The sequence below is a fragment of the Geotrypetes seraphini genome, chromosome 9 (assembly GCF_902459505.1).
Source record: "Geotrypetes seraphini chromosome 9, aGeoSer1.1, whole genome shotgun sequence".
NCBI lineage: Eukaryota > Metazoa > Chordata > Amphibia > Gymnophiona > Dermophiidae > Geotrypetes > Geotrypetes seraphini.
The window spans coordinates 26,157,366-26,173,095 of record NC_047092.1 but is presented as its reverse complement, the minus strand read 5'-3'; the positions used below and the strand labels follow the sequence as shown (position 1 = coordinate 26,173,095).

At 42.2% G+C, this 15,730-nt stretch overlaps 1 protein-coding gene across 2 annotated transcripts in view; it reads left to right on the top strand.

Annotated features, from left to right (window-relative positions):
* The window catches only part of FBXL13 (F-box and leucine rich repeat protein 13), a 163,640-nt gene that overhangs the window by 21,478 nt on the left and 126,432 nt on the right, over nt 1–15,730 (top strand). For both annotated transcript variants that reach the window (XM_033959618.1, XM_033959619.1), the window contains exons 8-9: nt 5,922–6,017; nt 11,152–11,284. In XM_033959618.1, coding sequence (XP_033815509.1) covers nt 5,922–6,017; nt 11,152–11,284 — 229 coding nt within the window. The remainder of the gene's footprint in view (nt 1–5,921; nt 6,018–11,151; nt 11,285–15,730) is intronic.

The window sequence follows — 15,730 nt, the reverse complement described above, 5'->3', positions numbered from 1 at the left end:
ATGAAGAATTTTATGGGTGGCTCTTGAGTTGGGAAGAAGCTTTAAAGGAGCAGCTAATGGATGAAAATGTTATTTTGTGTCTGTATCATTAATTTATATCCAGTTATTCATTTTATTGCTGTATATTTGAGTGTTTAACATGTCTTGCACTCTGCTTTGAGCCATGAAATATTGATAAAAGCAGATTGTAAACCCCATTTTGAATTATGTATATTAAAAAGTCCTCAGTTAGTTGTGAAGAAAGGTTCAAGGCACCAGATCCCAGCCTTAGTTTCGAATGAACTGGAAGCCAAAAGAAGCTGGAAGAAACTGCTGGGTCAAAAAAAAGAAAAGAAAGCTATTCTGCTTAAAAATATAGCCTTAACGAGTGGAGTTGTTTTCTTGAAACTGTCCTGCTTTGAATTGTGTGGTAAAGTTTCATATACTGTTACTGACAAAATTCCAAAGACCATTCTGCTTTACTTAAGATTCACAAACCACATATTCCAAGGACAGTTCATTTATCTTCCCTTAGAATCTGAGTTATTGCATCCATCAATTTAAATGTCTATGTGATGAGGTCTCTTAGTATCCCATGCTCACTTTAAAAATAACCTGTAAAATCTCTCTTGTTCATCAGATAAGCATTATATTGTCTTTCTGCGAATGCCAGTAGTTGAGTCATTTTATTGATGGATATAAGAACATAAGAACATAAGATATATTTTTAGAAATCTTCAATGCAAAGAAATCAGTCATAGCCAAGAGCCTAATTGTTTTTATTTTTTTTTTTAAAGCCCAGAAAAGTCACATAAAATATGACCTGTAGGTAGACTAGTTTTCTTTATCAGCATTCCATAAGGAGAAACAGTCTGTCTACAGAAAATGCCTATCCTTTACTGAAAACACAAAACTTTGTGTCATTCTGAAATGATTTGATTGAAATGCAGGACTTGGAATAGTGGTCACCAAAAACCATGACGCTGGGGGGAACACCCAAGATGGTCACCATGTTGTACAATACTCCAGGTGTGCCTGGAGGACTCCTTGCTGGCCAGGTTTAAAAGGTAGGGCTCCCTAGCTTTGAGGAGGAAGTACTGTATATACTCAAATATAAACCGATCAGATTATAAACCGCCATGTCTTTTTCAATAACATAAATAATCACTCCAGGTTCCACATACAATTGGCTTGTACTTATTCAAGAGGGAAAGACCTCAGTAACCTGCTCCATGCACCGAATACATAATTCAAGCAATGGTTTCTTCAGCAGGACAAAATCACCATCATTGGTCATAAAACCCTCACAACCAACCGAAACAATTTTTTATGACAGTGTCTATAGCACCGTATTCTTTAAATCGGTAAGTGGTTGAAAAAATATATATGTAATGCACTTATCTGTTCACAAATAAGAGCCTAAATAAGGGCTCTTATTTGTGAACAGATGATTATTTGTATTTTTAAGAGGTTCCGTTCCATTTGTTTTGGAGTAGTAGTTTTTCAATAACATGCAAACATTGGCTCAGGGCACCACAGTCCCTTGAGCTGACCCTAGAAACAATGTCCACATAAGTGCTTGTGTAACTATGTACACTTTAGACCAGTGTTTTTCAACCTTTTTACACCTATGGACCGGCAGAAATAAAAGAATTATTCTGTGGACCGGCATCGGTCTGTGGACCGGCGGTTGAAGAACACTGGGCTAAGTAGTGGGCCAGACCCCGCCCATCTCTACCCAATCTCCACCCCAGACCCCGCCCCATAATAGTACTAATTGCACCTTGCACATCCCTTGCCTCATCTGGAAGCCTTCTCTCTGACGTTGCGACGTCAGATAGAAGGCTTCCGGTTTAGGTGCAGGATGCCTGTAGGAGCCACTGCCCGTGGCTTTGTGCACTGAATCAGTTAGGAAGAGGGAGCTGGCTCGAAGATAACGCCGCATCGATCGCACCGTGGACTGGCGGTTGAAGAACACTGTTTTGGGCCTGATGCACGTGCTGGCCCTTTGGACCGGCAGGAAATTTCTGTGGACCGGCACTGGTCCATGGACCGGTGGTTGAAGAACACTGCTTTAGACAACGATGCTCTAATTTGCATGGCTTGCAAACACTTATTTGCATAATTACTCACTAATATACATGAGTGCATAGCATTATATGCAGCAAAGCCTTGGGGAACATAAACAGCACAGAGACCTATGTAAGTGCTTGTAAAGTTTAATGAATTGGCTGCAGGATCAATTGGCAGATGTGAGTGAATGCCATTATTTGTATTCCATTTGGAAGCTGGTAAATTTCCATTAAAATTTTGCTTTATGGTGTTGTTTTTTTTTTTTTTTTTTACTCTAGTTTAAAGTTCCTAGAATAGCTGAAATGATACTATAATTCTATGTTGTATGCCATTCAAACACAACATGAAATTTCCTGAACATTTTTATGGGTCCTAGATGAAACCAGACATGAAATTATGGGATTTGGCCCTCGTGGCACACAAGATTGGGGTTTGGCTTTGATTAGTGAGTGACCCAGGTAAAAAAAAAAAAAAAGGAACATGGTCAGAAAACAGCTGGGCTTAGCCTCTAAACAGAATGACTTTTGTCTAAAAATAAATAAGTATGCGTGGGCAGTCATTTGAGTTAGCACAATCTGGGCAGAAAACCACAAATATGTCTAGAAATGTTTAATATGACTGACCTTGCATTGCCAAGGTTTTTAATTTTGGGATGAAAGCGTGGAGGGTTTCCTCAGCTCTCTGAAAACAAATTAGGCATTCCTGCTAGAATGAAGAAGAAAGATTCACAAAGGGAGCTGGAGTCTGAAAAGTGATTTCCAAGGGACAACTCTTACCAAGGACCAATGTTAACTTCTCCAATTTAATGTTGTGTGACAAATTACGCACACTTGTTCCTGTTTTCTGTGCACTTTTCAGCTGGGGTCTGATTCTATAAGAGGTGCGGCGCCTACATTGAGGATGCCTAACGATTCCTAACTTAGGGTTCCTTTTACAAAGTCATGGTAGAGGTGTCTACTTTGAGCCGGTGAGGTAAATGCTCTGACGCTCCTAGGAATTCTATAAGCATCGGAGCATTTACTTCACCGGCCTGAGGTGGAAACCTCTACCACACTTTGTAAAAGCCAACATTACATTACATTACATTAGGGACTTCTATTCCGCCTATACCTTGCAGTTCAAGGCGGATTACAAAAGAGCTAACTGGACATTTCCAGTGAAGTTACAACAGTATTGGTTGTTGTTGTTTTTTGGTTACAAGGGAGGAGAGGTACCTGGATTAATTCCGGAAGAACTTGCAAATTGGATATTAAATTGACTGTACGTTACTGTGTGATATAACATTAATTCCATTTTCAACTAAATTGGATTTAATTGGTTTAAACGGTGTGGTAAAGATTAGGACTGTAAACCAGGCTTGGACATTATTTAAAAATACCATCGTGGAAGCCCAGACCAGATGTATTCCACGTATTAACAAAGGTGGAAAGAAGAGGAAACGAGAGCCGGCATGGCTAAGAGGTGAAGTGAAAAAGGCTATCAGAACTTTAAAAAATCCTTTAAAGAATGGAAAAAGCATCCAAATGAAGAAAATAAGAAAGCTAAGAAAGAATATGAAGAGAAACTTGCTAAAGAGGCAACAATTCATAGTAACAACCTTTTTTAGGTATATTAGAAGCAGAAAATCTGTGAGCGAATCCATGGGACCACTGGATGATCAAGGAGCAAAAGGGGCACTCGAGGAGGATAAGGCCATAGCGAAGAAACTGAATTAATTCTTTGCTTCAGACTTTACAGAAGAAGATATAAGATATCTAGCTGAAACAGAAATGGTTTTCAAGGGTGATGATGTAGAGGAACTGAAAGAAATCTTGGTGAACCAGGAAGATGTACTAAACCAAATTGACATGTTAAAGAGTGATAAATCACCTGGACCAGATGGTATACATCCCAGGGTACTGAAAGAGCTGAAACATGAAATTGATGATCTGTTAGTGATCTGTAACCTGTCGCTAAAATCATCTGTAGTACCTAAAGATTGGAAGGTGGCCAATGTTGCGTCAATTTTTGAAAAGGGTTCCAGGGGAGATTCTGGAAATTACAGACTGGTAAGCACAAAAACCAATCTCTTTTTAGATCTGTAATTCATCAAGTTGCTAAGACTCGAACATGAATCAGTGGCACCTAACTAACTAAGTCTGACTTCAGCGCCGGGCCAAAATAGTGGAAACAATTATTTTTTAAAAAAATTGTAGAGCACATAGACAAACATGATTTAATGGGACAGAGTCAGCATGGGTTCAGGCAAAGGAAGTCTTGCCTCACCAATTCATTTTGACTTCTTTAAAGGTGTGAATAAACATGTGGATAAAAGTAAGCTGGTTGATGTAGTATATCTAGATTTTCAGAAAGCCTTTGACAAAATTCCTCATGAGAGGCTCTTGAGAAAATTAAAGAGTCGCGGGATAGCAGGCAATGTTCAGTTGTGGATTAGGAATTGGTTAGGAAAAGTCCATAGTCTGCTATTGAGACAGACATGGGAGAAGCCACTGCTTGCCTTGGACTGGTAGCATGGAATGTTGCTACTATTTGTTATTTTGCCAGGTACTTGTGACCTGGATTGGCCACCGTGAAGACGGGATACTGCGCTAGATGGACCACTGGTCTGACCCAGTAAAGCGGAATACTGTGTGGCACCTAATGACATCTAAGTTGAGGTGCCTTGCAACTCCTAATCATGCCTAGGCATGATTAGGGGTGGAGAATAGGCATAGTTGACTTAGGCGTTGCTAGGCATCTGTGTTAGGCATGATTAGGGGTGGAGAATAGGCATAGTTGACTTAGGCGTTGCTAGGCATCTGTGTTAGGCACCAGTACATTAGGCCAGGGAAACCCTGGCCTAATGTACTAGCACCTACTACTAGGATGCTTAGTGATGCCTAAGTCTGCTTAGGTGTCACTAGGCATGAATTTATAAACAACACCTAGCTGTTGATTGATAACCATGTCGAGCTAGGTGCCACTTATAGAATCAGGCCCCTGGGGTCTACATTTTACATGAGCTTTGTGAAAAAGTGCATATGAAGTTTAGCAGTGGTTTAGCTAGGATTACCAGACGTCCGAGTAAACCCGGACATGTCCTCTTTTTAGAGGACTGTCCGGGTTCCCAGAAAGACTTTCCAAAACCTGGCAGATTGTCTGGGTTTTGGAAAGCCCCGACGAGCTCCAGCCACATCTGGAGGGCCTCTGAGCATGCACGGATGACATCACACGCATGCTTCAGGCCCTCCAGATGTGGCTGGAGCTCGGGGAAGAGAGGAAGCTGTGTGGAGGCAGGGCTGGGGGATGAACTGGGTGGGGCTTGTAGAACGGTGGTGCTGGAGGCAGAATGGGGCGGGGTCATGTGTCCAGGGATTTGCGGAAGAAAATATGGTATCCCTAGGTTTAGCAGCAGCCAGAAGTGGTGAGCCTTTTTTTAGCCGCCACCAGCATTTTCATGGATAAAAATTGGAAGGGGGTTCCCTTTGGATCTAAAAGTTTATTGAGGGGGGACACAAGGATAAAGGTTGGCTTAGGACGTCCTAATGGCTACTGCAGTGGTCTAAATTAAAAACCAGAGGAACCAAGTTCAGTTTCCACTGTTCTTCCTTCCTCATGAGTTGTAATCACTGTTACACTGTTAGCTTCTTTTTCAGTTGCAGAACCTTCTCACATAAAAAGGGCCCTGTTCAGATGCTACAGGAGTGTGGGAGTCCCATATGGGGAGGGAGCACTGGAATACTTTGGGTTTGGTCTGCTTTGATGCTTATTTGGAGTTTTGATTCCTTTGATCATCCTTATCAACATGCACATTTTCTTCTAACTGCAGTTATTTCTGTTTATATTTTTTCAACTGCAATTATTTATTTTTAATATTTTTTTTAACCTAGATCTTCAGCTATGTCACTATCGTTGACCTGGCCAGGTGTGCTCAAGTTTGTCAGTCCTGGAAGGTTCTCACTCAAACAAACTTTCTGTGGAGCAGTGTAAGTAAGATTGCTTAAAAAGATAAATGATGGCCTCTCTATTAGAGAATGACATGGTGACAAAATTCATCACCGTTCCCGTGGATAACTGCAGGAAACCATCCCATGTCATTCTTTAGTGTCTGTCTCAGCCTCAGTCCTTCTACACCAGCATTCTTCAATTAAAGGCTTGAGGGTCAGTGGCTGGGCCCATTCATTCTGTGATTCTTATGTGAGCCAAGTAAAGGATAATGAAGCCATTGTGACATCACTGATAAGGTGTGACATCACTGATAGGCATTGGTGGAATGAGGAGGCTTTATGACATCACAATCTCCGCTCTGGAATATTGCTACTCTTTGGGATTCTGGCAGGTACTTGTGATTGGAAACTGGGCTTGATGGGCCTTTGTTCTGTCCCAGTATATGCTTATGGTCTTATGTTCCAACCATCCAGTGTCATTCATTAGTGTCTATCTCAACCTCAGTCCTTTTATACCAGCATTCTTCAATGCAAGGCTTGAGGGTCAGTGGATGTACCTATTCATACTCTGATTCTTCCATCTCTCCTTAAAGAATGACATAGAGATGGTTTCCTGCGGTTATCCGGGGGAACGGGAACGGTGATGAATTTTGTCACCGTGTCATTCTCTGTCTCTATCTTGGGTTGCCAGGGTTCCCAAGTAGATTTGTTTCTAGAGCTACATTTTTTAAATTTTATTTTGCTAATTGTAATAAAGGTCCTATCATTATTTTTCACCTCTCCAGATGTCTGCTTATGTAAGCTGAAGTTCAGGTTACCTCTTCTCAAAAAAGATAAAGCAGAACCAGAAAAGGTACAGAGAAGGGTGACAAAAATGATTAAGGGGGTAGAACCGTTTCTCTACAAGGAAATAAGAAACAGGTTAGGGCTGTTCAACTTGGAGATGAGCTGGCTGATATACAGAGCCATTTTAGTGGGCAGAAGAGGCTGAATATCAGCACTGACCACTAAACTGAAAGCCTGCTTTTTTTTTTTGTCACCGTGGGCAATCCAGGGGTGGGGTCTGTGCTTATGCAGTTAAGTATTGATATTCAGCATCTAAGTTAAGCGGCCAAATCGGACTGTATAAAACACAGTCAAATCTTTATGCGGTATTGCTTAGGTGGTTAAGAGCTGAATTTCACAGTCAAAACTGCATAAAAGATAACCTGTCATATAAACCCAGACAATATTGAATGTCTGGGGATAATGCCAGCAACGGCTAAAAAATGCTCACTGGTGCTGGCTGAATATTCACCCTGTGATACGAGGGGTGTTCAATAATTTATCTACCTGAGTATGACAGAAAGTAACAAGCATGTTGAAACAAGTCTGTGCATGTTGTAACATGTCTCAAGGTTATTCATGCATAGCTGTGACTCGGTGCAAGTCTAACATTCCAAGAAACAAGATGTCTGGAGAATTCTCATGCAAATCAAGTAAGAAACTGCTAGATTTGGAGCACCATTCAGTAATAACATTTCTCACAAAAGAAGGGAAAAAGCCAAAGGAGATCCATGACTGCAGTTTATGGTGAGTCTGCCCCATCATCCTGCAAAGAAAAATTTTGGAGCAAGCAGTTTAAGTGGAATAGACACTGGACGGCCTGTGGAAGCAACTTCCACTGAAATGTGCAAGAAAGTCGAGGATTTAATTTTGTCAGACAGATAAATTAAGATTTCTCGAATAGTTGAAAAAATGGGACTCTCATCTCAGCAGGTACCTTTTGGAAAACATTTATGAAAAGTTGGGCATGTCCAAAGTTAGTGCAAGATGGGTTCCAAGAATGCCGATGCCATGTCAGAAAGCCACGAGGCTCCAGTGCTATCAGGAAAACTTGGAGATGCTCCATGGAGACCAAATGATTTTTTTTTTTCATCATTTGGTGACTGGAGATGAGACTTGGATCTATCACAGAGATCCTGAGTTCAAAATGGAATCAATGCAGTGGAAGTAGAAGTTATCCCCACCCCCAAAATTTCAAGACAGAAAAATCTGCAGGCAAAGTCATGGCAACTGTCATCTGGGATGATGAAGGACTTTTGCTTCTGGAGATCATGCCACACAAGACAACCATAACTGGTTAGAGTTATGCCAACACCATGATCGCTATGTGGGAGTCAATCAAGGAGAAAAGATGACAGCCTGTTCAGCTCCCTCAATAAACTTTGATGTCAGTACATTTTTTTTTTTTTAATAATGCATTTAAAATCATCTGACTTATACAGTTGTATACAAAACAATACGTTGATACATTATATATCTTATAATAAATAGTAAAATTTTTTCAAAATTATCAATTGGCGTCATTCATTGGAGGCCCATTGTGCTGTTTTTGCTTGACTTGGACTGACACAAATGCCACAAGTCTTGCAGCACTTAAAACCAGCCCTTTCTTATAGCTTGTTAAGGAATTACTGAGAGAAGTGCTGGGATGTAACACAAGTATAGAAAGCTAACCAGGTAATAAGTATAGAAACCCAACCAGGTCGTGCATGTGCAAGACCGGAGGGTTAGGACTTCGATGGGAAGATAGGACTCAATGGGAAACCAAGGTGGCAAGGGGGCCCCTTCTGGTGACTCAGACAGGCCGTGACCTGTTCGGGCCGCCGCGGGAGCAGACTGCTGGGCGGGATGGACCTATGGTCTGACCCGGCGGAGGCACTGCTTATGTTCTTAATTATGCAGATGGACAGGTTAACAACCTCACATCCACTTGCTGACATCTGACAGACAACGAAATCCTGCCTTTGAGAAGTACATACTGTACTACTGAGGAAGACAAGGCAGTCTTCAAGATATGAGGGTTCTTCAAATAGTTTCTGCACTATTATTTTTTAAAACACTATTTATTAAATACTGTATCTCAAAAGCAAATTACGTCACTTTTCCACTTAATCACCCTGTTTTGCGATTCATTTTTCCCAGCGTCCTACTGCTCAAGGCTATCAGAAAAGAATGTTTTTTGTTGAGTGTTTAAAAAAAACAAAAAGTGCAGAAACTTCTTGAAGATCCCTCGTAGAAGGTAAAAAGAAGGTAACAAAGCAACATAGACGACAGTTTGCCCATTAGAAGGGCAAATTCTGTAACAGGTCACATGCACTTACCTATGCCTTAGCTGGCTCTAATGTGTGTAAGTGAACTAAGACTATTCTATAAGGGAGCATGTGAGTGCTGTAGCATGTAAGTTCAAAGGGACATACGTATGGGTGGAGCATGGTCAGCACATGGATATAGCTCCTAATTATTCACGCACCTTATAGAACACTCTGTTGCATGTATTGCATGTCACACTTAGCTACATCAGCGTATGGCAGCCATAGACCTGGTATAAGTGGGTGTGCCTTAATGCAGGTCCATAAGATTCCATTATAGAACACATATTCAGCCTATGGCACTGAGGCGCATAACCTGAGATACCAACTAGTCTGCCCAGACACTCTTGCCTACACGAACAACTAGAAACCGAAACATCTTTACATACCCAAAGATCACAGGTTGCAAATACAAATCCTTTCTGGACAGAACCTTCATGTTCCAAGCAAGCAGACAGCAATCCTGGCTGGGAAACTACATAAATAGAGCCAGGCAGACCTATGGCGCCTACTTTTCCTTATAAAATACCACCTGAGTAGGTGCCATATTACTGTCATATGCTAGATGCCCTGTTATAAAACTAGCCATTAAAAATATACAAACGAGAAAAAAAATCTATGTGAAAAAAATATATATATCTAAATTCTCAAAAATATTAAATCACAAAACAAGAGAATTCAGGTAAATTCTAAAAAATAAAAAAATAAATATATATACAGTACATACATACATGAATTAAGTTAAATTAAATGTGTGCTCAGTGAAATCAACATCAAATATGCCATTGAAAGCTTAGAAAAATGTTTAACATTTGCATCATAGCACACGCTCTCCCTACCTCCATTACACATATGTATGTATACAGTGTAGAGGTCTGCACGGGAATGGAGATCGCGGGAATCCCCCCCTAACCCACGGGACTCCCATGGGGACCCCCCTCTAGCCAACGTGACTCCCATGGGGATGGAAGGCTTTGGAAGCAGGGTTCGTCCATATAATATAATGGACACGTCAGCCTTAGTAAAAGAGGGGGTTTATAAATTAATTACCTGAACAGAAAACAAAAAAAGGGTTCCACCAAAGAGATTCCGCAAGGAAAACAGCAGCGCAAACACAAAAGAAACTGTGGAATTGATGATCCTGTCAGAAGTAATTGCTGCTTTTTATGGGGACGGGCAGGGATGGAGGTAATTCCTTGCGGGGACGGGTGGGGACAGAGAGGATCCTGACGGGGACGGGTGGGGACGGAGAGGATCCTGGCGGGGACGGGTGGGGACGGAGAGGATCCTGGCGGGGATGGGTGGGGACGGAGAGGATCCTGATGGGGATGGGTGGGATTTCTGTCCCTGTGCAACTCTCTAATGCAGTGTTAAAAGATAAGAGCAATACTTACCTCAGCTGTTTCTCCACTGTCCTGATCAGGAGGGCAATAATCAACGTGCCATGGCGCCCTATAGCAACTGTCAAACAAGTCCGTGTGTACCCATATCCCCAAATGTCTTCAGTGAAAAAAATCCAAATCAAATTCAAAAAATAGTCCATACGCACTGTATACATACATATGTGTAATGGAGGTAGGGAGGGCGTGTGCTATGATGTAAATGTTAAACATGTTTTTAGCCTTTCAGTGGCATATTTGATGTTGATTTCACTGAGCACACATTTAATTTAACTTAATTCATGTATGTATATTGATTTTTTTTATTTTTTAGCATTTACCTGAATTCTCTTGTTTTGTGATAAAACTATCCATCACATATCTAGGGCTCCTTTTACAAAGCCGCGCTAGCAGTTTAATGCGCATAATAGTACACGCTAAACTGCCGGCCGCGCTAGCCGCTACCGCCTCCTCTTGAGCAGGCGGTAGATTTTCGGCCAGGGCGGGGGTTAGCGCGTGATGAAAAGTCACGCGCGTTAAACCCGCTAGCGCGGCTTTGTAAAAGGAGCCCCTAGTCATGTCCAAGGGCAACAAAATATAATATGAGCAAATGCCTGCATATCCTTGAAATAATCTGCATTCGTTTGTTCACGACTTTAGATTGATTTTTCCGCTGTGAGACAGCAGATCCAGGATAAGACAGTGGTGAATATTTTACAGAAGTGTCGTCTTTATGTAGTCCGTTTAAACTTTCGATGCTGTTCTCTTCATTGGCCTAGCTTTAAAACTATTGGTAAGTTTGTCGTTCTGCCTTGTTATTTCGTTTTTATATTCTGTCATGTATCAGTGGTATAATTTCCCTGGACCTGGGGGAGCTTGCTGCTCATCTTAAGTCTTCTCTAGTTAGGGTTACCAGATTTTTGCTAAAAAATAAAAGAGAACACGAGGCCCCACCCTGTTCCACCCTGCCTCATTGCGCCCCCCCTCCCCCCCAGCCCTGGCCCCACACAATCCTCGTCTCTTCGGGGCCGTGCCTGGAGGACATCTGCGCATGCGTGAATGATGCTGATAATATCACACACATGCGCAGATGCCCTCCAGATGTGGCCCCGATCTCAACGCTTTTCAAAACCCCGGACAAAGTGCCGGGTTTTGAAAAGCCATCCAGACACCTGGACAGCCGTCTAAAAACAGGACATGTCCGAGTAAATCTGGATGTCTGGTAACCCTATCTCCAGTAGATGTGAATGGTATTGTTAGCATGTAATGCTGTTTCTGGAAGCATGCTTTATTGTGAGTCTGTAACCTTCATTTTATGTGACATGTTGAAATGGGAATTGAGATGTCCAGGTTGAGATGTACTCAGTTCCTTGTTATTTTACAAAAAGCTCTGCTAAATGTGGAGCCTTTTGTAAAATACCTAGAAAGATGGTAGTATTTATTTATTTAAGCATTTATATACCACTTATAGTCTAAGTGGTTTACATTCAGGTACTCAAGCATTTTTCCCTATCTGTCCTGACAGGCTCACACTCTGAGATCCAATGAACAAAATCTATTGACGATCCCTTCTCTTAGGATTATTAATACACGACAGCAATTTATTTTTTCTGTTACTGCACCTCAAATTTGGAATTCTCTTCCTATTTATTTAAGGGAAGAACGCAATCTGGAGAAATTTAAGAGTAATTTAAAAACTTTTCTTTTTAAAGATGCTTTTGATAATTAGTTAGAAGTCTGCTGGTCAAATTTTTATTTCCATTGTTTAATTTTATGACTATTGTTTTCCCTACCTTTTGTTTTACTCCCTGATTGTCTTACTTTTCTTTAATGATTTTGTATTTCATTCTACTTTTCCCACGTGTCCATAGTTTGTAATGTCTGTCTTTTAGTCCGCTCGGATGTAAAATATTGTAAAGTGTTGTATTGTCCCCCAAATACTGTAATTTTAAAAATGTTCATCGCTTAGAAATATGATTAAGCGATTAATCAAAAATTTTATTAAACTTGAAACTTGAAACTTAATGTACCTGGAGCAATGGAGGATTAAGTGACTTGCTCAGGGTCACAAGGAGCAGTGTGGGATTTGAACCCACAACCTCAGTGGTTTTTACATTTGTTGGCATGTCCATTGAGGTTCCGGGGCAAAGACATCATCATGAGGCCTCTTGTCAGGGAGAAGTGAACATGTCTGAGAGAAGATGAGCAGCAGAGCTTGTGCTGTGATCTTCAAGAGGTTGCCACATGCATTTCCCCACACACCATACTAACTCCTTCTACACATGGATCTTGGTGACCTAGCCCCATTTTTCCATCTGAAGCAGCAAGAATATGTTCCTTTTGAACACAGGATCAGGGACAGTCTACCTCTTAAGGCTGCCACTGGAGCCAAGGCTAGATTTTGTCAACTGATTGAGCTTAGAATCAGTAAAAACCTCAAACATTTAGCAATAGTAAAGAAAAAGATTAGGAGTCATCTTATTCATTCTTGATTAAGCAGAGAGACAAATTATTTGTAATGGAGGATTACCATAGTAGTTAGGGTAACCCGTCAAAAGCGCTCCGGACATTGGCACGCCAACAATCCCGCGGTGACATTTGCGCGCAGGACAGATTTGTTCCACCTTTCTGTCCTTCCTGTTTGTGCTGTGAGGGTGTGTGTTGGGGAGGAACTTGTAAGTCCTCGAACTCCCATTGGGGAGGGTGTGGGGGGAACCCCCCTCCACTACACTGAAAACTCCTGAAGAGCGAAAATGGGAAGGATAATGGGAATTTTTCATGTACTGGCCACGCCCCCAGGACCGCTCAGTTCTGTCTCTTTCCCACCCTGTTCTGCCCCCAGCCCCGCCCCCAGCCGGCATCCACGTATATAGAAACATAGAAGATGACGGCAGAAAAGGGCTACAGCCCATCAAGTCTGCCCACTCTGCTTACCCACCCCGTGTCTATGCCCTAATGACCCAATTTCCTTATCTTGACCCTCGTAGGGATCCCACATGGGTATCCCATTTATTCTTAAAGTCTGGCACGCTGTCTGCCTCGATCACCTGCACTGGAAGCTTGCTCCAATGATCAACCACTCTCTCTGTGAAGAAATACTTTCTGGTGTCTGCAGCAGCCACTCTCTCCTCCTCTCCCTATTGGCTAAGGCTCTTAACATTTGCATCTCCTCTTCCTATAGGCTAAGGCTCTTTACACCTGCATTGTGATGTCATAGAACTTTCTGATTATAGAAAAATAGAAACATGATGGCAGATAAAGGCCAAATGACCCATCATAGAAACATAGAAACATAGAAGATGACGGCAGAAAAGGGCTACAGCCCATCAAGTCTGCCCACTCTGCTTACCCACCCCCTGTCTATGCCCTAATGACCCAATTTCCTTATCTTGACCCTCGTAGGGATCCCACATGGGTATCCCATTTATTTTTAAAGTCTGGCACGCTGTCTGCCTCGATCACCTGCACTGGAAGCTTGTTCCAATGATCAACCACTCTCTCTGTGAAGAAATACTTTCTGGTGTCGCCATGAAATTTTCCGCCCCTGAGTTTGAGCGGGTGCCCTCTTGTGGCCGAGGGTCCCTTGAGAAAGAAAATATCATCTTCCACTTCGACACGTCCCATGAGGTACTTAAATGTTTCGATCATGTCCCCCCTCTCCCTACATTCCTCGAGAGTGTAGAGCTGCAATTTGTTCAGTCTCTCTTCGTACGAGAGACCCTTGAGCGGACATGATGCAATGACCTTACCGTGTTGCATCCACACATGCGTGGATGCCCCTTCCTGCCGCAATTATGTCGGGAAGCTTTTCAAAACCCGGACAAAGTGCCGGGTTTTGAAAAGCCGTCCGGACCCCCAGACATGTCCTCAAAAGGAGGACATGTCTGGAGAAATCTGGACATCTGGTAACCCTAGCTTCTTGTGATCTTGGCAAGTCAAAGATCATCTTTTACCACACGTTAATTCACTGCCAGATTCAACCATCCTATTTTAGAAGAATAATGCTGCTTGCGAGCCACTTTGCAAGCAGCATTATTCCCACTGCCCATGAGCATCAGTTCAGGCCTAGTCAGAGTTTGGTTTCTAGGCGTCAGCTGCACATTTACAGGAATAGTGAAGAAAAGGGGGGGGGATCTGGGGATCATGAGTATCTTGCTGTTTAGCAAGAAATAAATTCCTTCTTCCCTATGTCACTTTGGCTAGTTCTGGATAAGCCCCAAACAAGGCCCGAGTCTCACAAAACTACAAGTGTGAAATCAGGTTTGGATCCTGCATTAAAACAAATGAGACCAGTAATGTGGCTCTCCCCTGTTCTCCAGTTAGATCCAGGCTATTTGTAATCATATAAGTCATCCTGATTTCTCTCTGGGTAAAACAATATATATGAGGGTGAATCAGAAATTAAAGGCAATTGTTGAATTATGCAATAATTGGAACAGAACTAGCAGAATGCAACATTTATACTGGTACACTGCCTGTTGGATAGTTCGCCATGCACAGTGTAGCACTCGGCCTTTAGTCGTGGGAGCCATGAGGTCAGAACCATGGGCGCTCCATTGCAAGACTGCACCATCGAAGAACGATGTGCAGTAGTGCGCTTTTTTTGGGTAGAGGGAGTGAATGAAATCTGTGGAAATTCACCATCGGATATTAGCGTGCATGGCAGGGGTGAGGAGAAGAAGGAGGGGGGCGCAACCGCCCTGCGTGCCTCCTACTACACCACAGATAGGGTCACTAAGGGTTGGCATGAATTGACAGATGCTACCTCAAAAAATTGGCTTTGCACCTCTATGCCATCACAACCAGAACCAGACAGTACCTGTAAGCTGGTCTGGTTTGGGCCTGCAGCTCTAAAGCCTGTAACAGCAGCACCTTGTTGCACGGAAGCCCCTTTCTCCTTACAGGGGCCGAACTGCATGATTCAAACCTGTTCTGTTTGAATTTGGGACTCTTCCATGGAGACTTGTGCGATTCAAACATCATTTGTCTGTAATAGAAATGGTCACCGAAACATCAAGCCTCTCAGTGTAGTGTAGTGTCGAGGCTCATCACCACAGACTTGACAAAGTGATTTGAGAAGGACAATTTCAAATACATGTATTCTTCTTTCATGTTGTCGGTGTTGTGGCTATGAGGGTCATAGGATCGTTATCCATGGGTTTTGGGATCTCTCTGTGGAATTCTGAAGGTCTCTCTAGGTTGAAATTTTCCATGTAATACCATGATATGCAAAAAGCTA